General features: G+C 37.2%; 1 protein-coding gene across 1 annotated transcript in view; it reads right to left on the reverse strand.

The window, feature by feature from the left end:
- LOC106868847 (transmembrane channel-like protein 5) overlaps positions 1-25,259 on the reverse strand; it is a 103,086-nt gene that overhangs the window by 20,468 nt on the left and 57,359 nt on the right. Inside the window, exons 3-12 of the mRNA XM_089355716.1 lie at positions 19,327-19,467; positions 17,588-17,840; positions 15,594-15,672; positions 13,720-13,992; positions 10,190-10,335; positions 8,925-9,075; positions 6,937-7,095; positions 6,014-6,156; positions 4,190-4,271; positions 2,800-2,897 (exon numbers count right to left, since the gene is read on the reverse strand). Of these exons, the coding sequence (XP_089211842.1) occupies positions 2,800-2,897; positions 4,190-4,271; positions 6,014-6,156; positions 6,937-7,095; positions 8,925-9,075; positions 10,190-10,335; positions 13,720-13,992; positions 15,594-15,672; positions 17,588-17,840; positions 19,327-19,467 (1,525 nt within the window). The remainder of the gene's footprint in view (positions 1-2,799; positions 2,898-4,189; positions 4,272-6,013; positions 6,157-6,936; positions 7,096-8,924; positions 9,076-10,189; positions 10,336-13,719; positions 13,993-15,593; positions 15,673-17,587; positions 17,841-19,326; positions 19,468-25,259) is intronic.

Consider the following 25,259-nt stretch of genomic DNA (forward strand, 5'->3'; position numbering starts at 1 on the left):
GCCCGCACATGAGCCAGTCCTATAAATATATATATATATAGTGTAGTATATTGCCACTTAAGTGTGGCTGACCACTAGGGGTGGATGTTACTGTTGCTTTTAGCCCCAGGAGGACATCTCCTCCAGCTGGCTTATCGACACACTACTGTGTCCTGTTTGCCAAGGGAAGTTATCCCTCCCATCATGATCTGTAGCACGAACGGACCCAGGTTTCAGGGTTATTTCCCTTCGTCGGCGTTCGATAGCCACTGATCTTTGATGAGAGAGATAAAATCTTGGCAATCTTACATCTACTTTTCCAGTGAAATTCTTCACTGATATCGAAAAGGTGAAAACAAGCAATGTTAATTCTCTAAATGAAGTATTAACAGTAACTGCACGATAAAGTGTAGTATATTGCCACTTAAGTGTAATGGGAGAAATTGATTAGTAAACAATATTATGAAATGTCGGAGTCAGCTGTTGTGACTGATAAGAATTTGTTGTTATAACGCCATGTTATAGGATAGAGTTTTAGAAAGTATTTATTTACCATTACATTACAATACCTTGCCTCGATGGGCAGGTTATGATAGATCCAAAAGCATGCAAAGTAAAGTTTGTGTTTGTGTCCTCTTCACTGTTTAGTAGTAATTACTGAGAGAGATAGAATGACAGAACAGAATTAGAGCTAGTGAGAGTTGTAGGGTGTGGGACGTTGTTTCACAGCTGCTGACAGTAAACTTCCTTTCTCCCTCTGGCCAAGGTTCTAGCTGGTCAGTCACTATGTGACTGAATTCGTTGAGTTATCACCGACTGGTGACTAACTGACTTTTGCTTGCAGGGGGAGGGGGTTCTTGCTTTTATAAATATCTAGAAGGATAGACATATCATTGAGAACAATAGATTTAGTTGGTGGTCTTGTTATCTCTATTCTAGTTTTTGGTGAAGTAGAAGAGGTTAGAAAGGGTCAAGTGGTGAAGACATTATTTTGGCCTAGCTAAAGGCATCTGGAAAATGTAAAACTGCTGTCAGAGAAAAACCATTGTTCCACCGTGGGAAAAGTTCTGTTGCAGTGTTAATTTAAATTTGGTTATGGTGGATCGAATCTACTTCTTGCATGCAAGATCCACTACATAAATATTAAAATAAATAGAGAAATATAATTGACATATTAAAAATTTATTTACGTAATTGTACTATAAAAAGATATGATATAATATAATATAAAGTGTGTGTGGGGGGGGGGGGGGAAGTTGATAAGGAACACATGGGTTGATATATATATATGGGAAAAAAGTCAAGGTAGGAAATGCTAAAATAATTTTATAAAAAACATTTCAGTACTGGTTTCATTCAGTCATTGAGTTTTTTTCATCTGTAAGTATGGGAAACAATTAAATTTTGGAGACATTAGTATACTATGCAAATATTCTTTTAAAAACTTTTCCTTTAATTTTCCCAAAATTTTATTGTTTTCCATACTTACAGTTGAAAAAATCTCAATGACTGAAATGTTTTTATACAATTATTTTAGCATTTTCTACCTTGACCTTTTTTCCCATATATATATATATCATCATCATCATCATCATCATCGTTTAACGTCTGCCTTCCATGCTGGCATGGGTTGGACGATTTGACTGAGGACTGGCAAACTAGATGGCTGCACCAGGCTCCAATCTGATCTGGCAGAGTTTCTACAGCTGGATGTCCTTCCTAACGCTAACCACTCCGAGAGTATAGTGGGTGTTTTTACGTGCCACTGGCACGAGGGCCAGTCAGGTGGTACTGGCAACGGCCATGCTCAAAATTGTGTTTTTTACGTGCCACCTGCACAGGAGCCAGTTCAGCGGCACTGGCAACGACCTCACTCGAATGTTTTTTCATGTGCCACCGGCAAAAGTGCCAGTAAGGTGACACTGGTAACGATCACGCTCAAATGGTGCTATTTACATGCCACTGGGATGGAAGCCAGACAGCTGCTCTGGCAATGACCACGCTCGGATGGTGCTGTTAGTGCACCACTGGCACAGGTGCCAGTTATCGAATTTGGTTCAATTACGATTTCGATTTCACTTTATATATATATATATATATATATATATATATATATATATATACATATATACATACATACATACATAATGAACCTCAAAATTGAAGAGCATGTTTATATGTTTATTTGGGAATATATATATATATATACAATGGGCTGCCACACAAATTTCACTCACAAGGTATGGTCAAGCTGAAGTTATATTAGAAAATACATGCCCAAGATGCTGCTGCTTGGTTAGATACCAAACCAGAAACCACATGGGCCAATTTGAGAGTACAACATGTATCCCCAAATGACAAACCTTAATTAGGTAGAGCATTGTATATCTGGAACACTTAATCTGCAGTCAATAATTAGCTGTTCAGTAGATTACTTGCAAGCAAGAATAACAATAATATAGATGCCAGTCATATTAAAATGATATCTATCTTTAACCACTTATGTATCTCTCTCTCTCTCTCTCTCTCTCTCTCTCTCTCTCTCTCTCTCTCTCTCACACACACACACACACACACACATTGTGTGATCATTTTCAGTGTTCAAAATGTCCAGAACACTTAGATATCCTTTAGCAAAACAAAGTTCTGTATCAAATTCCTTATTTCACACTCAAACCAGAATAAAGGCTGCAGTATCACTGATGGAAAACCCTGCTTCCCTCCACAATACACCATTTTACTTGCTGGAATCAATAAATAAAAGCATAAAAATCCAAGGCAAAAGAAAATGTTAACTGTGCAGTGAAAAGGTAAACTTACAACCAGGTTACTTCGAAGACTAAAGTGTAGAGAATGGTGAAGAAGAAATCAATTACCACTAAACGGTAGATTTCTTGGCTGATGAAGGTTTCCCAGCACTGAAAGAGAAGAATAAAGATATCAAACTGATGATGATGACAATGAGGATAAAGATGATGATGGTGATGATGATGATGATAATAGTGGGGGTGATACTGACAATAACAAGAAAAATGAAGATGACAATATGAATGAGGACGATGAGCAGGTGAGTGACAATGAAGAGGATGAAAGTTATGATGTTGTTCTCATTGCTTTTGTTGTCATAATTTTCGTTGTTATAGTTGTTGTTATCAATGTTGGCAGCATCATCATCATCGTCAACATCATTCTCAGTGTTTTTGATAATGATAGTAACAATGAGAGGCGATAACAATGATGGTGACAATAGTGATGATGTTAGAATATGCAACAGCAATAGTGACATGACGACACTGATGATGATGAGAACAATTGTGGATGAATAATCATGAATGCTTGTGTGTGTGAATGTGTACATGAGAGCAGGCAAGCTAATCTGATGAATGCAAGCTAATCTGATGAATGCAAGCTAATCTGATGAATGCAAGCTAATCTGATGAATGCAAGTTAATCTGATGAATGCAAGCTAATCTGATGAATGCAAGCTAATCTGATGAATGCAAGCTAATCTGATGAATGCAAGCTAATCTGATGAATGCAAGCTAATCTGATGAATGCAAGCTAATCTGATGAATGCAAGTTAATCTGATGAATGCAAGTTAATCTGATGAATGCAAGCTAATCTGATGAATGCAAGCTAATCTGATGAATGCAAGCTAATCTGATGATATGTATACATGGTAGTTGATGTCTGTACATGCTTGTGCAATGTATATACACTAGTGTGATGTATACATGCAATTGTGGTGTATGTGAATGTTAGCCTGATGAATGTGAATGCCTTAGTGATGTATGTGATGCATGCGATTGTTTGAATGATGCATGAGAATACTTGAGCAATGCATGCGAATGCTTGAGTGACATGAGAATGCTTGAGGGACGCATGTGAATGCTTGAGTAATGCCTGTGAATACTTGAGCAATGCCTGCAAATGCTTGAGTAATGCCTGCAAATGCTTGAGTAATGCCTGCGAATGCTTGAATGATGCATGCAAATGCTTGAGTGTGCATGCAAATGCTTGATTGATGCATGTGAATGCTTGAGTGATGCATGTGATGCCTGCAAATGCTTGAGTGACGCATGTGAATACTTGTGTGATGTATGCAAATGCTAGTGTAAAGTATTCATGTTAATATGATACATACTGTGAATGCTAGTGTGATGTATACATGGTAGTGTGAATTGTATTAATTTATATTCATTGTCTCACCTGTGTACTCTCATTCATTATTACTTTCCTTGACCAGTATAAACAGAGCATTGCCATATTAACGATTGATAATAACATTGTTCTAAAATGATAGAGAACAAAAAGAAGAAAAAATACATAAATGAGATAAAAGGAAATAAAAATTAAATAAATACAATTAATTTTATTATTTCAAATGATAATTTGTTGGAAATATTGAAAACAATAATGTTCACTATATGAATCTGTATTCGTTCATATGTATATATATATATATATATATATATATATATATATATAAAACAAGTGATATATGATAGATACAATGATTTCTACCCTTAAAAATGGGTAACAGATTTGAAGGAAGGATATAACCGATTAAAATGTTTCCAGTACTTGACTGGTACTTCATTTTATCTGTCTTAGAAAGAAAGAACAATTAATTTGATTCCAACAGAATTCAACTTTACACAAAGGGACAAAGTGGTGAGACTAAATGCTGAAAGGTATTTTATCTAATACTCTAATGGTTCTGCCTATCCACCATCTTTAATGATGATGGTGAATATAATAATAATAATAATAATAATAATAACAATACTTTCTGCTAAAGGCACAAGGCCTGAAATTTGTGGAGAGGGACTAGTCAATGACATGGACCCCAGTGTTTCACTGGTACTTAATTTATTGACCCCAAGAGGATGAAAGGCAAAGTCGATCTTGGTGGAATTTGAACTCAGAACATGCAGGCAAACAAAATGCTGCTAAGCATTTTGCCCAGCATACCAGAAAACAAAGTCTATGGTCAGGCATAATTTTTTTTCCTTGTCTACCAGTATAATATTTGGGTTTCAATGTTCGATTCCATGAACACAATGAATCGTGAACTCCATCATTTCTACCACACTTTTTGGCACATATTCATACCATCTTCTTACCTTTGCCAATCCAACATGAATACCATCTGATAAGGGTACACCAGGCTCATCATCATCATCATCATCATCACCATCACCACCATCACCACCACCACCACCACCACCATCATCATCATCATCATCATCATCATCATCATCATCATCATCATCATCATTATTATTATTATCATTTGAGGATGCATGGCCCTGTGGTTAGTGTGTTGTACTCATGATTGTGAGATCATGATTTCAATTTCTAGACCGGGTGGTGCATTGCATTCTTGAGCAAATCACCTTATGTGTTGCTCTGTGATCACTTCGGCACCTGACACATGGTACATCATGTACCTATTCAGGCAACATCTATTTGATGGAGGGAGTGAGCTAATGTACAGTACATAATACATTTGATCACTATAAACATATCATTTGTACGGGTCGTTCGGCAATAGCTGAACACTCATATGTTGTCTTCACAGCAAAGTCCACCATTCTTATCATTATTCAGTCTGTTTCTGAATCCAGTAGAATTTACTTGACTCAATTTCAATCAGTCACTAGACTCAGTGATAAGGTTTCAATCTGTTATATTGCTCTAATTCAGTTCTGACCAGGTATCAAACTGAGCTTGGTGATTTTTGCAATTGTATTTGTATTTTGTTAATTTGTACAAATAATAGTTCTAATTTGCATACTACTTTGTGTTGCACGTGGATTTCTGGGTTCTGCTTTAAGCAGTGTGTATTCTTGAGAATATATTGCTCACATATTTGCTCCATTTTTGGTTAGTTAGCATTCGAGTAAATTGATAATTCTGTATTAAAACATAACAGAATCCAATACAAAATCACCATAAAGTGGGACAACTAGAACAACAAAAACAAAACAAAAAAAAACAGAACTGAGGAAGAAAATTAATTTCTCTTACCTCACCATTGTCACATATAAGTTGGTCTGTGGGAGTTCATAGGACTCTAAGTAGGTTATAGCCGTAAAAATTAAAGGTAAAAGAAGGTTTGAGGCTGACATCAATATAGGCACGCCAAAATCCTGCAGGAACTCATTTGAAGTCTGGACAAGTTAAAATAGATAAACTGATAGATGAATAGCAATAGAAAATGCAAGGAATAAAAACAGAATGAAATTTAAAAAGAATTATCAAGATGAAGGTTAACCCTTTAGCACTCTGATTATTCAGTTGAATGTAATTAATTCACGTTGCTTTGAATTGATCATGCATAGTCTCATAGTTTCAAGATTTCAACAACGTGATTGTTTATTTTCAGAATGACATTGCCAGGTAGGTGTGAAAGGTAGAATCTGACCAGTTTCAATATAAATCAAGCAGAATATTTGGGCTGGATATGGCTGGTTTAAATATTAATGGGTTAAGCAGAGAATTAAGGAATAATAAGATGGTGCTGATTGTTTAGCCTTGATCCAGCAGACTTATGGTCAAAGGTACTCCAGTGTTGACTATCATTTATCCAGTGTTCCTAGGACTATATTATCCAGTGTGTCCTCCAACTTTTTTTGACAAAAAAATAAAAATAAAAAGGAAAAGAAATGGTAGGATGTGACTTGAGAAAGATTTAATTGCTATTTCTAGCAGGTTGGTGTCCCTGAAGAGGTAGTAGTTACTATGAGGAGGTGGGAGAGGCTACAGTGTTTTTTGTTTTTCTTTTATCCTTCCTAGACTAGAATAAAAGGATAAAGTTAACTGGGTGAAATATGTTAAATAATAACGAATGTGTTATTGTTAGACTATAAAACAAGCAGAAAATGAAGAGGAGTTGCAATGAAGTGAAAGTTCATATTGTAAGATGTAAGTTTGTAAAACTGACAACTTACTTCATCTTTTAGATTTGTAGAGAGATAATAGACAGCATATCCACAGGCACTGATCAAGCACAAAACTAGAATATGACTTAACAGCCGTAAAAAGAAAATTCTCGCTTTACTATCAAAATTCATCTCTTTCTTGGAATCTTTGAACTCAGAGAGATATTCCTGCAAAGTAGAAAAAATTTCAGTGAATTATCTTTTCTCAAAATTTGATTCTTTCTGGTTCATTCAAGAACTTTCAATGATCCTGTCTTGAATTTTTATTGGTCCATTGTAATTCATTCATTTATTAGATGAAGAATCAATATTATAGTTAAACGTTAGTGTAGGCCCACACATCATCATCATCATCATTGTTTAATATTCGTTTTCCTTGCTGGCATGGGTTGGAGGGTTTGACTGAGGTCTGGAGAGCCAGCAGTTGCACCAGGCTCCAATCTGGTCTGGCAATGTTTCTACAGCTGGATGCTCTTCCTAATGCCAATGACTTCGAGAATGTAGTGGGTGCTTTTTACGTGCCACCAGCACAGGAGCTGGTCAGACAGCCTGGCATTGATCATGTTTGAATAGTGCTTTTTACATGCCACCAGCACGAGAGCCAGTCAGGCAGCCCTGGCATCAATCACGTTTGGATAGCACTTTTTACATGCCACCGGCAGGGGAGCCAGTCAGTGGGCACTGGCATTGGCCACATTCGGATGGTGCTTTTTACATACTACTGGCATGAGAGTCAGTCTGGCGGTCCTGGTATCGATCATGTTTGTATGTGTAAACAAATTTTTTCTAGTATTATAAGTCAACATGCAAGTGCCTCAAATCACAGTGTTACAGTGAAGGTCATGATGTATCTGTATTGAACTACAGTAAATGCTAAGAGTATGTAACTCTTGGTGAATTAGGGCTTGCCTTCTTGTGCATGTGAAGAGGCTGGGAAATGTAGCAATTTGCTGTACTTGAGAACACATATCAAGCAAAGTAAAACTGCTGTCTTCCACACATATAGGCTTGTCCTTCAAGTGCTGGTGCCACTTAGAAAGCACCCGTGCTGATGCTGTGTTAAGGCACCTGTGCTAGTGCTATGTAAAGGATATCCAGTCATAGAAACCATGCCACAACAGACAGTTCAAGTCTGGACAGCTCCCTGCTAGCCAGCTCCATGTCAAACCATCCAACCCATGGCAGCATGGAATGAGAACGTTAAACAATGATGATGATGATGATGATGATATATATGCATTCACATATACACACACACCACACATATATATAGATATATTGTCTGTAAAAAACATAAATCTGAAAGAAGAAGCACACTCTAAGATGTAGAGCAATATGTATTAAAATGGCGAAGGCCGGTTTATGGGATTACCTTAGGTTTCCTGTCCATAAAGGGTTTAGCTTTATGCCACATCATAGGATCCCAAAAACCTGTTGGCCCATGACCTCTTAAAAATATGGAAGGGGATGACTTCTGACAGTTTCTGTCTACCAAATTCACTCACAAGGCTTTGTTTGTCTCAAGGCTATAAGTAGAAAACACTTGCCCAAAGTGTCACACAGTGGGGCTGAACCCAGAATCATGTGGTTGGGAAGGAAACTTCTTAACCACACAGCCACACCTGGACAGTGTTGTGTGTAAATATCATGAAGTGTGTATGCATGTACTTCAGTTGAATATCCATAAGTACAGTTGAATATCCATAAGCATAAATTCTATGCCTATGTACATCATATACATGCACCTCTATATACGTCATACACATGCACCTCTATATACATCATACACACAAGTACAATTTATAATCATATAGACACACACATGAAAATTATGTACACACACATAAACACCCAATCAGAGATACACCTGCACATGAGTATTCAGACACACTGCACAGATTGATATGTTCACACACTCACATGTGTGCGTATACATGTACAGGTATGCATGTACATGTTCATTCAATAATGCATATATACAGGTAGACCAGACTTACCTTGATTTCATTATGGATGCTCCTGTGCCGCAGGGCTGCAGCATCCCTTGATATCACACTATAGTCCCATATAGTGAAGATCTTTGTAACAAAGTAAAAATTGTCTTCAGTGGTTGCTTCAATATAGTTCTCCTTGTATGACCGAGCAATACTAAGAATAATAACAACACCAATATCAATAGTAACTTGATATAAACATTAGCAATGACAGTTAATAAAAACAATTATATGGCTGTGTGGTAAGTAGCTTGCTTACCAACCAAAGTCAGGCAGAGCAGCCACTGAAATCAAGAACTTATATGCTGGAGCATTGTTCTGATGAAACTAGATCTCTTTCATTAGTTTTCCTAGGTTTTTGGTCTTGATAGCCTTTTCTAACTGCCTCAGCAAGTTGGCAGGTACTCACCATTGATGGTGTGGCTCTTTTGAAAAATCTGAGATCATCACCTTCCCTGTAGAAGAAAGGAAGGCGATGTGGGAAGGTAACACAAAGCATTCTGTTCTGTGCTCTTCTATACCAAAGAAGAATGGCCTTAAGTGGCTACTGAACCTGCTAAAAATAGCAGTTAAATCTCTTTCAAATCACACCATCTTAAACTAGGCAGGATGCATTGGTTAACATAGCCCTTAATATATTATATCTAAAAATAAAACTGGATGGTTATGGCTGGAATACCCTTAATTATATATCAGCTAAATTAGGGCTGAGCTACAACTAAATGTAATAGCAGTGGTGGTGGTGGTGATGGTGGTGGTGAAGGCTAAATACTCAGGTGGAGAGGTTAGTGATAAAATTGATCTCAGTTCTTCACTGGTACTTTGCCTTTCATCTTCACAGGATCATTAAAGTAAAGATGATCCAGGCAAGATTTGAACATAAAAAGCAAAGAACCAGAACAAACAATGATCTCTTTTATCTTTAATTAATAATAACGGTTTTTGTGTGTTTTTAAATGGCTTATCCACACTGCAATTGTTTTCATTGCAGCACAGATTTCAGATCAGGTCACTTGCTATGCATGTACATCTCCGTAATATTAATAATTTCTAATGATTTGAGAGGAAAAAATAAAGGTAGAAAATAATGTAGACAAAGATAACAGACACAGAAAGGGGAAAAGTAAGAGACAAAGAAAGAGATACATAAATAAAGAGAGGCATGCATACACAGAGAAAGAGAGAAACACATATACACACTATATGAAAGGTAAAATATACACTTGACAGAGAATACACAGAAAATAAAATCATATAAGATTTGTCACCTGTAAAACATTGCGCATAAGATTAATAAATAATTCAAGATGGCGCTGTAGAAGTAGGCATACGGCATCAAGTATTGTGTGTCAGTAATGAGAATAGTCTCATTAGTGTAAAAACCATAGAACAACTCTGTATTTGCCATCCAGCCCTGTGTAATAGAAACATAGACAGAAAGTGAGGGAGAGAATTTGAGAGAGAAGGATATAAAATAAAGAAGCACATATATATATATATATATATATATATAATAATAATAATAATATTAGGGACAAAATCCAAAATTGCAGGTAAAAACTGCACAAGACCCTGTAAAAATCAATTTATAAAAAATTAAAATTAAATTGAGCTTTATAGATAAAATATATATAAAATATATATTAATTTTTCTATATGTGATAGTGGATTTTCATCGATGAGTTCTTGAAACTTGGTTATTTTCCCTAAAACTATATATTTTATATATACATATATATATATATATCATCATCATCATCATCATCGTTTAACGTCCGCTTTCCATGCTAGCATGGGTTGGACGATTTGACTGAGGACTGGTGAAACCGGATGGCAACACCAGGCTCCAGTCTGATTTGGCAGAGTTTCTACAGCTGGATGCCCTTCCTAACGCCAATATATATATATATATATATATATATATATATATACATATATGTATATATATATACACACACACATGTACGTACGTATGTATGTATGTGTTTCTCACATTCGTAAAGCTATTATTTAGTATCAAAATTGACAGTAATTGTTGTCAGGTCATTTAGCTCAATGGTTTAGAGCACTCAGCCAATATCTAAGGAGTACAGTTCCACTCCCCGTAGCTGCCTGCTGATGTACATGTATATATACATGTGTGTGTGTGTGTGTGTGTGTGTGTGTGCATGCATATGTATCATTATCATCTGGGTTGCACAGTTTGACAGGAGCCAGCCAGGTAGACAACTATCCCAGGCTACTGTGTCTGTTTTGGTATGGTTTTTATGGTTGGATGCCTTTCTTAACACCAGATTTGCAGTTGTTTTTAAAATACTGGGTTCCAATTTTCTATATGTATATATATATATATATTCTGTTGTGTCTGGGGAGAGTCATGTTCTTATTGTGCCTTAAAATTTAACACACTCACTGGTAAAATTTCCACTTATTTCCTATTTCTATTTTGTTAAAATTTTAGCAAAATAAAAATAAGAAATAAGTGGAAATTTTAACGGTGAGTGTGTTAAATTTTAAGGCACAATAAGAAAATGACTCTCCCCAGACACAACAGAATATGCTTCAACACACGAAATCACATAAAAAATCTTGCAAACCAAATCCCAAAACGAAAAATATATATATATATATACACACACACACACACACATATATATTGGGCAAAGTTCAGAGAGCTTGGGCAAAATTCAAATAGCCTGGGCAAAGTTCAGAGAGCTCTTACTTCTGCTGGTGACAAAAGGCCTCTCGCTCAGAGTAAAAGACAGATTGTATGATGCATGTGTACGAACAGCCAGGCTACATGGCAATGAAACATGGGCCGTGACTGCTGAGGACATGCATAAGCTCACAAGGAATGAAGCCAGTATGCGCCAATGGATGTGTAATGTCTGTGCATACTCAACAGAGTGTAAGTACCTTGAGAGAAAAGCTGGACCTAAGAAGCATCAGTTGTGGTGTGCAAGAGAGACGATTGCGCTGGTATGGTCATTTGGCGAGAATGGATGAAGATAGCTGTGTGAAAAAGTGCCACAGCCATGCGGTTGAGGGTACCTGTGGAAGAGGTAGACCCAGGAAGACCTGGGATGAGGTGGTGAAGCATGACCTTCGAAAATTAGACCTCACCAAGGCAATGACTAGTGACCGAGATCTTTGGAAATATGCTGTGCATGAGAAGACCCGGCAAGCCAAGTGATACCATAACCCGTGGCCTTTACCAGGGGTGTAGCCAGCCTACTTATGCATACCTTTCCTTCTTTGGACACAAGACCCTGTAAAAACAGCTGCCCCAACTCATCTCATTCCAAGCCAACACACCTGTCTAACCTTATCTCATAACCCCTGCCCAACACACACACAAATTTCTGCCCTTACATCTTTTTCCAGGACATCAACTTTTGAAGACCTGAAACTGAACCAAATTCGAAGACTGGCACCTGTGCCAGTGGAGCACTAACAGCACCATCCGAGCGAGATCGCTGCTCTGGCAGCAATCTCACTTCCATGCCAGTGGCATGTAAAAAGCACCATTTGAGCGTGATCATTTCCAGCTTCACCTTACTGGCACACATGCCGGTGGCATATGAACAAAACATTGGACTGACTCCTGTGCAGGTGGCACATAAAAAAACACCATTTGAGCGTGGCCGTGGCCAGTACCGCTGGACTGGACCTCGTGCTGGTGGCACATAAAAAGCACCCACTACACTCTCAGAGTGGTTGGCATTCCAGCAGTAGAAACTCTGCCAGATCAGATTGGAGTCTGGTGTAACCATTATTGTTGGTTGATATATACATTCTTTTATTATTATTATTGTTGTATTTTGACCTAAAGATTAGCTATATTTTTGAATAGAATTGATTTTCGATATTTTTAATTGATTTTAATCGATTTAAATTTTCTTTCTATTTGAAAATTGGTTATGAAACACGTCTAGTCATTTTATTATCTTTATCTTATGATATTTACTTTGTATTATATTATACTTACTTATTGTGCTTTTAATTATTATTTTTTCTATATGTGACTGGATTTTCATCGATGAGTTCATGAACCTTGGTTCTTTTCCCTAAAACTATATATTTATATATATTTTATACTGTGAAACTTAATTTAATTTCAATTTTTAATAAATTGATTTTAATTGAGTTTTTACCTGTAATTTTGAATTTTATCTCTAATATTATTATCTATCTATCTATCTCTCTATATATATATATATATATATATATCATCATCATCATCATCGTTTAACGTCCGCTTTCCATGCTAGCATGGGTTGGACGATTTGACTGAGGACTGGTGAAACTGGATGGCAACACCAGCCTCCATTCTGATTTGGCAGAGTTTCTACAGCTGGATGCCCTTCCTAACACCAACCACTCAGAGATTGTAGTGGGTGCTTTTACGTGTCACCCGCACGAACGTCAGTCAGGCGGTACTGGCAACAGCCACGCTCAAAATGGTGTATTTTATGTGCCACCCACACAAGAGCCAGTCCAGGGGCACTAGCAACGATCTCGCTCGAAAATCCTACGAAGGCCAGTCAGTCGATATATATATATATATATATATATATATATATATGTAGGGCAGTCTTTCTGCTAGTACACCTATAAACACTCAGATATGTACAAACACACACACATATATATTTATAGGGACACACACTATTGAAAATATGTGTACACAAACATGCACAAACACACATTTGCACATGTGCATGCACAGACACACACAAACACATGCACACACACATACACACACACACACACACACACACACACACATCTATCTCACCTTGCCATTAAATACGTTTACAACTTCAAATTCGCTGTTGTTTTTGTATCCACTGGGTTTCATTTGTAGAAATCGGTAGAGCAACTGAGGAAGAACTTGGAAACAGAACATTAAAAAGAAGGTAAAACCATTCAAGAAGAACAGCCACTTGAGAAACAGGAAGTAAGAGGTGACACTGCTTCCAAAGAGTCCCTCAATTTTCTTTATGACTGATTGCCATAGACCTATATAGTAGGTCATATTCCTGAGACGTCTCTTGAACCGACTCCATGACTGAAATACAGAGATAAATGGAAAATAAGTTAGGAGAAAAATGATGGGGTAGAATAAAGAGAGATACAGAGATATATATATATAAAGAAACTAACACAAAGATACAGAGCGATATATATATATATATATATATATATATAAAGTGTACTGTTCCATGATGCTAAGATCAACAAACAATGTGCTCCATCTGGTGAGAGACAAATATTATTTAACAAAGATAATGTACATTTTTATGTGCTATTATTAGTTTCATGCGATAAAAGTATGCCAGACAGTATTTTTTAGCATGTCTGGTGTCTCAGCACAATCTTCACACACTGCCCACATACCATGTGTTGTTATGCCATGTGGGCAGTGCCTGAATTAATATGTACATGGTTGAGCATCCAGCAGCTACATTGTATCATTAACATAATTCTTAGAATCTGCAGGGTGTGACCAGGCTGTACCTCTTGAATTACAGCTATGATTCATTTGACGGGTTTCTATATAGTTTCTGTATATCCATGTTTCACTAACAGAGTATGGGTCAACTCTAGGCTATAACATTTGCTCAAGATGCTATGCAGTAGAATCAAATCTGGGAAATTTCTTAACTGTTTGACTATACTGCATCTTGTATGTGTGTGTGTGAGTGTGTGTGTGTGTGTGTGTGTGTGTGTGTGTGTGTGTGTGTGTGTGTGTATGTATGTATGTATGTATGTATGTATGCATGTATGCATATGTATGTATGTATGTATGTATGTATGTATGTATGTATGTATGCATGTATGCATGCATGTATGTATGTATGTATGTACGTACATACTTACATACGTCCGTATATATGTGTATGGGACCTTGATGACTGCCATGAGGCAGGAAAGCATACTAGTCCTTATATATTTAATACTCTATATTTAATACTCAATATTTCATATATTCAATAAGACATTTAATACTTCATTTCATTTTACTATTTATATTATATATTCCATATTCTATATCCCACATTAATTTTATAAGAATATAAATAAAACATAAAAAAAAGAGTTGGAACTCTTTTAAATAATATATTCCTCTATACATGATCATGCAAAACCCTTTTTTATATTTTTTCATTTTTATCAGGAGTGGCTATGTGGTAAGTAGCTTGCTTCCCAACCACATGGTTCCGGGTTCAGTCCCACTGCGTGGCACCTTGGGCAAGTGTCTTCTACTATAGCCTCGGGCCAACCAAAGCCTTGTGAGTGGATTTGGTAAACGGAAACTGAAAGAAGCTCATTGTATGTATGTATATATATGTATATGTGTGTGTGTTTGTCCCCCTAGCATTGCTTGACAACTGATGCTGGTGTGTTTATGTCCTCGTCACTTAGCGGTTCAGCAAAAGAGACCGATAGAATAAGTACTAGGATTACAAAGAATAAGTCCCAGAGTCGATTTGCTCGACTAAAGGCAGTGCTCCAGCATGGCTGCAGTCAAATGACTGAAACAAATAAAAGAGTAAAAGAGAGTAAAGAGTATATGGAAAAACCATTATTGTAAACCAGCTATATTCCAAAATGAGTTTGGAATCAACACTAAACATTGATTACAACTAAACAACTAAAATAACTTACCCCTTGTATATTTGAGCGAAGCCATACATCAGTCGACAATGTCTTTTCTTTTGACCTTATCGTGTCAGTTAAACTTCGTCTTTGGTAGTAAATAGCAAAGTTGTTTAATGTAATAGTTGCAATGGTGTGTCGAGCGGAAATAGAAGAGAAAGAGAAAAAATTATAATTAGCTTCAATAATGAAATCTATCAGAGGATTCAGTATAGTGGCAAACAGAATTTGGTATGACATTTAACTCCATCCTGTTATGTTCTTGGATCCCTTTATGCTACATCCCTTTATATTCTTTCAGTTCCTCAAAGAATCACTAGAATGTTGGGCAAAATGTGTTGGGGTAGATATATTGCTTTATGAGGATGTAACAAAGAAGTAAAAAAAAATTTAAAAACTAGTTCATAATCATAAGAACTGGGTTCTTTCTACAATGCACCTTGGGAAAGTGAGTTATAGTATAGTCTCAGGTGGATTCAAGCATTGTGAGCAATAGTGAGTACACAGAAAGTAAATGGGAGCCCACTGGATGAGTTGCAGTAATAACAAAAATGTGCACACCTGTATACATACACCTCTCTCTCTCTGTATTTGATGTCTCTAGTGTATGTGTATATATATATATATATATCATCATCATCATCATCATCATCATTATTTAACGTCTGCTTTCCATGCTGGCATGACTTGTATGGCTTGACTGAGGACTGGCGAGCCAGAAGGCTGCATCAGGCTCCAATCTAAACTGGCAAAGTTTCTACACCTGGATACCCTTCCTAACTCCAACCACTCCGAGAATGTAGTGGGTGCTTTTACTTGCCACTGGCACAAGGGCCAGTCAGGCAGCTCTGGCAATGACCATGCTCAAAAGGTATTTTTTACATGCCACCTGCACGGGAGCCAGTCCGGCGGCACTGGCAATGACCTCGCTCGAATGTTGGTTTTTTCACGTGCCAGTAAGGCGACACTGGCGACGATCATGCTCGAATGGTGCTTTTTACATACCACCAGCACAGGAGCCAACTAGTGGCCCTGGCAACGATCACTTTCAGATGGTGCTTTTAACATTCCACTAGCACGAGTGCCAATCAGGCACCACTGTCATCGGTCACATCAGTGATTTTGATTTTGATTTCACTTGCCTCAACAGGTCTTCGCAAGCAAACTTTATTGTCCAATGAACGAGGGGTATTCATAAGTGGGCTGGTTACACTCACTGGCATAGGCCACGGGTTATGGTCTCATTTGGCTTGCCGGGTCTTCTCAAGCAGAGCATATCTCCAAAGGTCTCAGTCACTAGTCATTGCCTCAGTAAGGCCCAGTATTTGAAGGTCGTGCTTCACCACCTCATCCCAGGTCTTCCTGGGTCTACCTCTTCCACAGGTTCCCTCAACTGCAGCGGTGTGACACTTTTTCACACAGCTGTCCTCATTCATTCGCAACACATGACTATACTAGTGCAGTCGTCTCTCTTGCACACCACATCTGATGCTTCTTAAATCCAACTTTTCTCTCGTGGCACTTACACTCTGTCATGTATGCACACTGACATTATACAACCAGCAGAGCATACTGGCTTCATTCCTTGCAAGCTTATGCATGTCCTCAGCAGTCATGATCCATGTTTCATTGCCATGTAGCATGGCTGTTCGTACATATGCATCATACAGTCTACCTTTTATTCTGAGCAAGAGGCCCTTTGTCACCAGCAGAGGTAGGAGCTCTCTGAACTTTGCCCAAGCTATTCTTATTCTAGCAGCTACACTTTCAGAGCATCCACCCCCTGCTACAAGATTAGAAATGTTCAGCTGAAGAAGGATGCAAGGGACATGCCTGTATGCAAGGACAACCTCAATTTTACTTAGCTTGATGTGTCTTCTCAAGCACAGAAAACTCAGAAATCTTGGTCCCCTGTCATCCCCTCTGTAAAGTTCAATGTCTGAAAATCCTTTCTCACTACTTCATCCAAATAAGATATTAATAAAAAATGTTCTCAATCTTACATGACTTCTCGCTTATTGCTTAGATTCACTGGCATGGCGTTTAATGCATCTTTGCCTTCGCTTGTTAGGTATCCATCGTCTATTAGTTCGTCAGATTCTAACTTCTGCAGAATGTCTTTGCTGGTTGCTTTTTGTCGCATCCTCACAGTTTTATACATCAAAGATTTTGATCGGAAAGTTTTTCGTTTTTTAATAGTGTTAGTTGTTGATCTAGATCTTAGTGTTCCATCTCTTGCTCTTGAAAGGTCAGTCACTAGAAGAAAAAATCATTTTATTAGTAGACAAAGCTGCAGAGACATTATGAATGTGAGTTTAACTCTTTTAACACCAAACCATCAAGGACTAATTTGTCCCCACAATACAAACAACTCATTTTGAAATATTCAAATTTAAATTAACCCTTTAACTGTCCAAATTATTTGCATAATTTTGTCCTAAACATCCAAGCTTGTTTTCAGACTTTAGTTAGGCCTTATTTCAGATGTTCTGAGTAATATAAAGCTTTTCTTTCAAAAGTCCCAAGTTACTCTGGTAACTGAATGAAACTGGGAATGTATATCATATTTATTATTATTATGGCTTGGTTCCAACCTGGGCAGCAGCAATAAAGTCTGGCTGCCTCATTTCTCAGTCTATCATCACTACTTCAAGGTCCTGGATACATACCAGGCCAGTGTCTGCAATCAAGTTGTCTTAATTGTGACAACATTTTCTTCTTCTTACATCACCATGAAGTGGGTTCCACAAGACTAATTTGGATGCTTCCACTTCAGAGTGGCACACATAGTAACCAGATAATTGCAGCTGTCTTTGCCCAGTCTTCTTGCTAACTTTTGGCAGGTTTCTATAAAGGCATTCATTTGTTATGCATTGCTGCCATTTCACATTTAGGGCAATTCATAGCATTCTTGTGTAGCTTCCATTTAGCCCATTTGATAATTTCTTGGGTGAGCAATTCAGAAGCAGACATCAAGATCAGGAAGGCACAAGCATGGATAGCCTGTCACAAACTAAAAATCTGGAACTCCAAATTGTCCAGGCAAATCAAAATCAAGCAGTTCATGGCAACTGTTGAATCAATGTTATTATATGGCAGTGAAACATGTGTATCATAAATAATGCATGGATACCAGGGTAATATGTCCTATGTATTATGTGTGATACACAGATCAGGAAAAGGGTTAAAACCATCTATCATAATTTTCATGTCAGAGCCTTTTGTTTATTTATATTCCAAACAGCAGTTTAAATATAATGAAAGTTAGTTTATTAACCATTTAGCATCTAGATTATTTTGTCAAATGTAATGCTAATTTATTTGACAATGTGTGTGTCTGCATATGCATGTGTAATTGTGAGAATGTGACGATGGAAAAATTTGTATGTGTGTATGTCTTTGTGTCTGTGCTTGCACACACATGCACTTGTATATGTGTGTATATGCATGTAAAGCTGAACATTATGTGTGTATGTGAATGTGTACATGTGAAAATTTATGTATTTGTGTGTGTGTGCAGCTGCATGTGTGTGTGTGTGCAGCTGCATGTGTGTATGTGAAGCTGTATGTACACACATTTGAAACTGTGTGTATGTGTTGTATGTATGTATACATTTGAACTTAGATGTATGCATAAAGGTGTGTGTGTGTGTGTGTGTGTGTGTGTGTGTGTGCGTGTGTGTGTGCATGTAGATATATCTGTAAATAAATAAGAATAAAAACAAAATCAATGTCTCCTTACTGAGTCTGTTGCTGGGAAGGTTCTGGATCAACTGTTCCGTGAAACTGTCTGACTGTGAGGGTGAAAACTGGGATGGTTCAATATTATGAAGCTCATAGCTGCTCTCCCCTTGGTCCATATCATATGCGTAGCCATGATTGTCTAGCAGATAAAAAGAGACAGATAAATAACAACATAAATACCATTGTTAACTGATTAAAGTAATTGATTAATTAAAAGGATACTTTACAAATAAGATCTAATTAAACTTTTCTTTCAGCTTAACTAAATAAAGTGTAGATTAGTTTTGGAAATTAGGGTGCTGGCCAAATATTCACACAATCAATTGTATGTAATCTGTTACAAAACTAACTTATGTCTGTGTTCATAGAGTAATGGCATAAAACTCCAGGAATCAGCTGTACAATATTTGTTCCAACACTGATTTAAATCTGTGTCAATAGGATATTCCTCAAACATTCAAGAGGTCAACCGTATGTTGTTTATTACCAACACAGACTTATGTCTTTGACCTTGATGTGGGTACTAATCAAACAATAAAATGCTCAGCAGTGTGTTATATGTTACTAACACTGATCATGTCTAAGAACAATCCTTATTCATTCCTGTGATTCAGGCAAGAATTAGCTTGAATTATGATGACTAAATCAATATATTGATGAATCCTTTTAATTAAGTACAAAACTAATTTTTGTTGGGGACAGGAGTGGTTGAAAAATTTTCTAGGATCAATTTAAGCATCAACTGATTGACAAGCTGAAGTGAGTTATGATGTAATTTGAATTGGTGAGGGAAGCCCAGTTCTACAAATGTATATATACATAAACACATAATGCTTCCAGAATCTATTTTGCAGAGATGAGCAAGTTTTCTCAAGAACCACAAACTGCAAGTCATCCGAGTCCTTTGTCACTTCCTCCATGAGGTTCAAGGTTCTGAGATCAGCCTTCAACAATTCATTCCATGTTTCATAGTTCTCTTTCTTCTGCAAGCTCCATCAGCACTCTCTTTATACAGCTGTCCTCATCCATATGCAACACATGTCCATACCAGTGCAGTCCCCATTTTTCCACACAATATCTGGTTTCTCTTATGACCAATTTTACTCTTAACATACCTGCGTTTTGTCATTCTCACACTGCACATCCAACACTTACACTGCACATCTTACACTTACACTGCACATCCAACACTTACTCTGCACATCCAACAGTGTCCTAACTTCATTTCCTTTCCAGTCTTTTCAAGTCCTCTGCATTCGAGGCCTATGTCTCACTACCATGCATCATTGCAGTTGTAACACAAGCATTATACAATCTACATTTTTCTCTAAAGGAACAGATTTTTCTTGTGAGCAGCAGTAGTAGCTTCCTGAACTTCTCCCAACCCATTCTTACACCACATACTATACTTTCAGAGAAACCACCTGCTCTGCATCAAGCAAAGCATTTCCCTAAAGATACCCAAGTCTTTTCTTTCCTACTTACTGAAACCTTAGTCTTTGCTCAGTTTATCTTAAGGCCTCTCAATTCTAGGCTGAACTTCCATACCTAGAATTCCCCATCTAATTGCACAATAGATTCAGATATGCAAACTAAATTGTCAGTATATAGGAGTTTGCATGGACAGCCAGGACTCTTATTAGAGAATACATAAAATGAAAAAGAGAAATAATAGTATAATCGAAGAAAATAATGGAGTTTAAGAGGGGTACAGTTTTTTAGAACTGAAAATGCACATAAAAGGAGAAATACATATATATACATACATACAAATACAGATACATACATACACACACACACACACACACATATATATATATACACACACATATTTCATGTGTTAGGTAAGGTGCATTCCTGCAGTGTTTCATATTGTCCTTAAAGTTTGGAAAAATTAAATGAAAAGTTTTAAGAAAGAATATTTGCATAGTATTCAAATACAAGTGGAATTTTCCTTGTTTCTACCTGTCTCTGTCTCTCTTTTTTACTCATGGAAGGAAGGCAGTAGATCAAGTGGCAGCCAAAGAATGCAATGGATGGACAATATATCAAGAGTTAATTGGGAAAAAGTGGCAAGGCAGCAGGAGAACTCATGCTTACTTGGGAAGACTTTTGATGTAGTGGCATCGCAGACATATGATACACAATTGTGATGATTTAAACACATGGAAAAAGTTACCATTGAAATGATGAAAAATACATAAGTCATGGTGCATAGAATAAGAGGGACAGAAGCCACACCCAGAAAATTTGCAGATTTGAATAATTGTATGTATATATACACAGGTGTATAAGAAACCCATATGGAAATAACTATTCATAGGTGTGGCTGTGTCATAAGAAGCTTGTTTTCCAAACACATGGTTCTGGGTTCAGTTCCACTGTGTGGCACCATGGGCAAGTGTCTTCTACTACAACCTTGGGTCGACCAAAGCCTTGTGAGTAGATTTGGTAAAGGGAAACTGAAAGAAGTCCGGGTTATATATATGTATATATCTATGTGAGTGTGTCTTTGTGTCTACGTTTATCTTCACCATCACCCCTTGACAACTGGTGTTGGTATGTTTACGTCCTTGTAACTTAGCGGTTCAGCAAAAGAGACTGATAGATTAAATACCAGGCTTAAAAAAAAAAGTCCTGGGGTCGATTTGTTCAACTAAAACCTTTCAAAGTGGTGCCCCAGCATGGCCAGTCAAATGACTGAAACAAGTAAAAGATAAAAGATGCATAAAGAAATATGAATAGTAGGCACAGGAGTGGCTGTGTGGTAAGTAGCTTGCTTACCAGCCACATGGTTCCGGGTTCAGTCTCAATGCGTGGCACCTTGGGGAAGTGTCTTCTACTATAGCCTCGGGCCAACCAAAGCCTTGTGAGTGGATTTTGGTAGACAGAAACTGAAAGAAGCCCGTCGTATATATGTATATATGTATATATGTTTGTGTGTCTGTGTTTGTCCCCCTAACATCGCTTGACAACTGATGCTGGTGTGTTTACGTCCCGTAACTTAGCGGTTCGGCAAAAAGAGACCGATAGAATAAGTACTAGGCTTACAAAGAATAAGTCCTGGGGTCGATTTGCTTGACTAAAGGCAGTGCTCCAGCATGGCCGCAGTCAAATGACTGAAACAAGTAAAAGAGTAAAAGTGTAGTCTCTCATGGTCTGAGAAAGACGACCTGCAATTTCTTGCTGGACAACCTGCATACAAATGATTTATTTATTGTGATCAAATGTGTGTGCTGAACATTAGCTCCATCCCCATCCCTCCAACAAATTGATGTTACATGAACAGGTGCACAGTGTACCGCACATCAGGTATTGAAGTGATTGCAGAGCACTGCAAGACAAAGTGTTTTGTGCAACAGCACAATACACCACCCGGTCCAGAGATTGAACCCACAATCTCGCAACACTATAACCACTAGGCTACGAGTCCTTACACAAAAATATACAGAGAATATATATGTTAAACAGCTGCAGATGTGTGACATTCAGAACCCACACATGAAAAAAAAAAGTTTTGGAGATAGACAGGAAGGGAAAGAATTTAAAATCTAAGGGAACATGATGTTATGGTCTTAGAAGGATAAAGAAATTGTGTGGGGGAGGGGGGTAAGGTCGTAAATCTATCAAGTTAGTTGCCCTATGATCTGTATGTAGACTGATGATAAATAAGCTAGTAAGCTAGTACAATATAGCAAAAATACACAAGGATATGGTCATGTGTGTGTGTGTTAGTGTATGTGTGTGTTAGTGTGTGTGTGTGTACAAAGAAAACACATAGGCATATACATGTTTAGGCACATACAGACACATGTAGACATGCACACACACACAGGATGATATAGTTACACAAATATTTTTACCAGATATATACAATAAAGAAAACGTATAGGTACATAGAAAGATACATATATATATATATATATATATATATATATATATATATATATATATATATATATATGTATCTTTCTATGTACCTATACGTTTTCTTTATATATATAATAACATATATATAATAACATAAATAATACATAAATACATGCATACATCCAGACATATATGTACATACCCACATCTACATGCATATATGGGCACAGGACATCACAAAAAACGTTAAACACAATGAGAAACAAAAACACAAAGGCGAAGACAGAAAACAAACCATTTTCGAACAACGAAAAAAAAACAAACAGAGAAATGAGACATGCAACATAAAGAATATTTCCCTTCTTCAGTTGTCCCTGTTCCATCTACTTTGCGTTTTGAAGGTAAGGACAATACGCGCAAAGTCCTTCCCGCAAAGTAAATTAAATAAAATTTGGAATTTTTTGCGGAGGGTGATAGTGTAAACAAGAACAGGACAGTGAGAATAAGACAGTAAACACACACACAAACATGTACAAATAGAGAACATATGCACATGGAGGAGACATTCAAGTGTCAGTCTTTCACTAAAAAGACATATGCATAGTAAACATATATACGTGTGTGTGTGTGTGTGTGTGTGTGTGTGATTAAAATGCTTTCCTACATCTTATAAAAATATATTTGAAAGGAAAATGTATAATCTAAGTGAGAACTTTGATAAGCAAACAAGTAGTGTTCAAATAGCCAAGACAATAGCAATCCTTATCTTGTTATCAACACTGAATTGTAGCTGTGGTCATGTTGCACCACACTGAAATGGTTCAGTTAGCTAAATGATTCTAGAAGAAACTCTATAATTAATTCAGTACAGTACTATTAATCATTGAATGAGTTATTGGTTTGCACTTTTAAGCTCATTTCTAACAGCAAGTAAAGCGATTTGCATTGGTCTGCTGTTCAACTTGGAGACTTTATTTGCTTTGTTTAATGTTATAGAAACCAGAGATAAGCAAAAGCACAGTGAAACATCCAATGCCTATTAATGAGTATTGATCTCCATATGTATGACCATATTTTCTGGCATACAAGTTGAATTTTTCAGGCCAAAATTTATATCCAAAACAAGGTAAGTCAACTAATACACCAAGACAACTTTGGAGGGCCAAAATTTCATGCGAAATAGAACAGGATTTGGAAAGATATTGACAATATTTGAATACTTACATTAAATACTACATTCATTTGTATGCCAGAAAATACAGTATGTCATTTATAAACAACATGATGTATGGATATGATATATGTATGTATATGAGGTATGTGTACATATGTGTGTATGTTGCAAGTGTTATATATTATCTATGGGTTAATGAACTAAAGGTCATCATGACAAAATTTAAAGTGTTTGTTAATAACAGGGAATATGAAATTCTAGTGTCATAGTAGTAGGAAGGGAGTAAACAGGAACCAGGTATAGCATACGCAGTGAAAGAGCCCACAAGGGAGCTGCTATATGGTTGTTTGATCTGCTGGAAATTGTAGTCAACTCTCCCACGAATCATACCTTACCATCTTGAAAAAGAAGCTCACATCAGATAGGGTTGTTGGCACTCCGTCGCTTACGACGTCGAGGGTTCCAGTTGATCCAATCAACAGAACAGCTTGCTCGTGAAATTAACGTGCAAGTGGCTGAGCACTCCACAGACACGTGCACCCTTAATGTAGTTCTCGGGGATATTCAGCGTGACACAGAGTGTGACAAGGCTGACCTTTTGAATTACAGGCACAACAGAAACAGGAAGTAAGAGTGAGAGAAAGTTGTGGTGAAAGAGTACAGCAGGGTTCGCCACCATCCCCTGCCGGAGCCTCGTGGAGCTTTTTAGGTGTTTTCGCTCAATAAACACTCACAATGCCTGGTCTGGGAATCAAAACCGCGATCCTATGACCACGAGTCCGCTGTCCTAACCACTGGGCCATTGTGCCTCCACCTCAGATAGGGTAGTCCTAGATAAAATGTGGGATAGTCTAGGCTGCAATATCTTTGATTATATGTCTGCTCAT

The sequence above is a fragment of the Octopus bimaculoides genome, chromosome 7 (genome assembly GCF_046866305.1).
Source record: "Octopus bimaculoides isolate indiv1 chromosome 7, ASM4686630v1, whole genome shotgun sequence".
Lineage (NCBI taxonomy): Eukaryota > Metazoa > Mollusca > Cephalopoda > Octopoda > Octopodidae > Octopus > Octopus bimaculoides.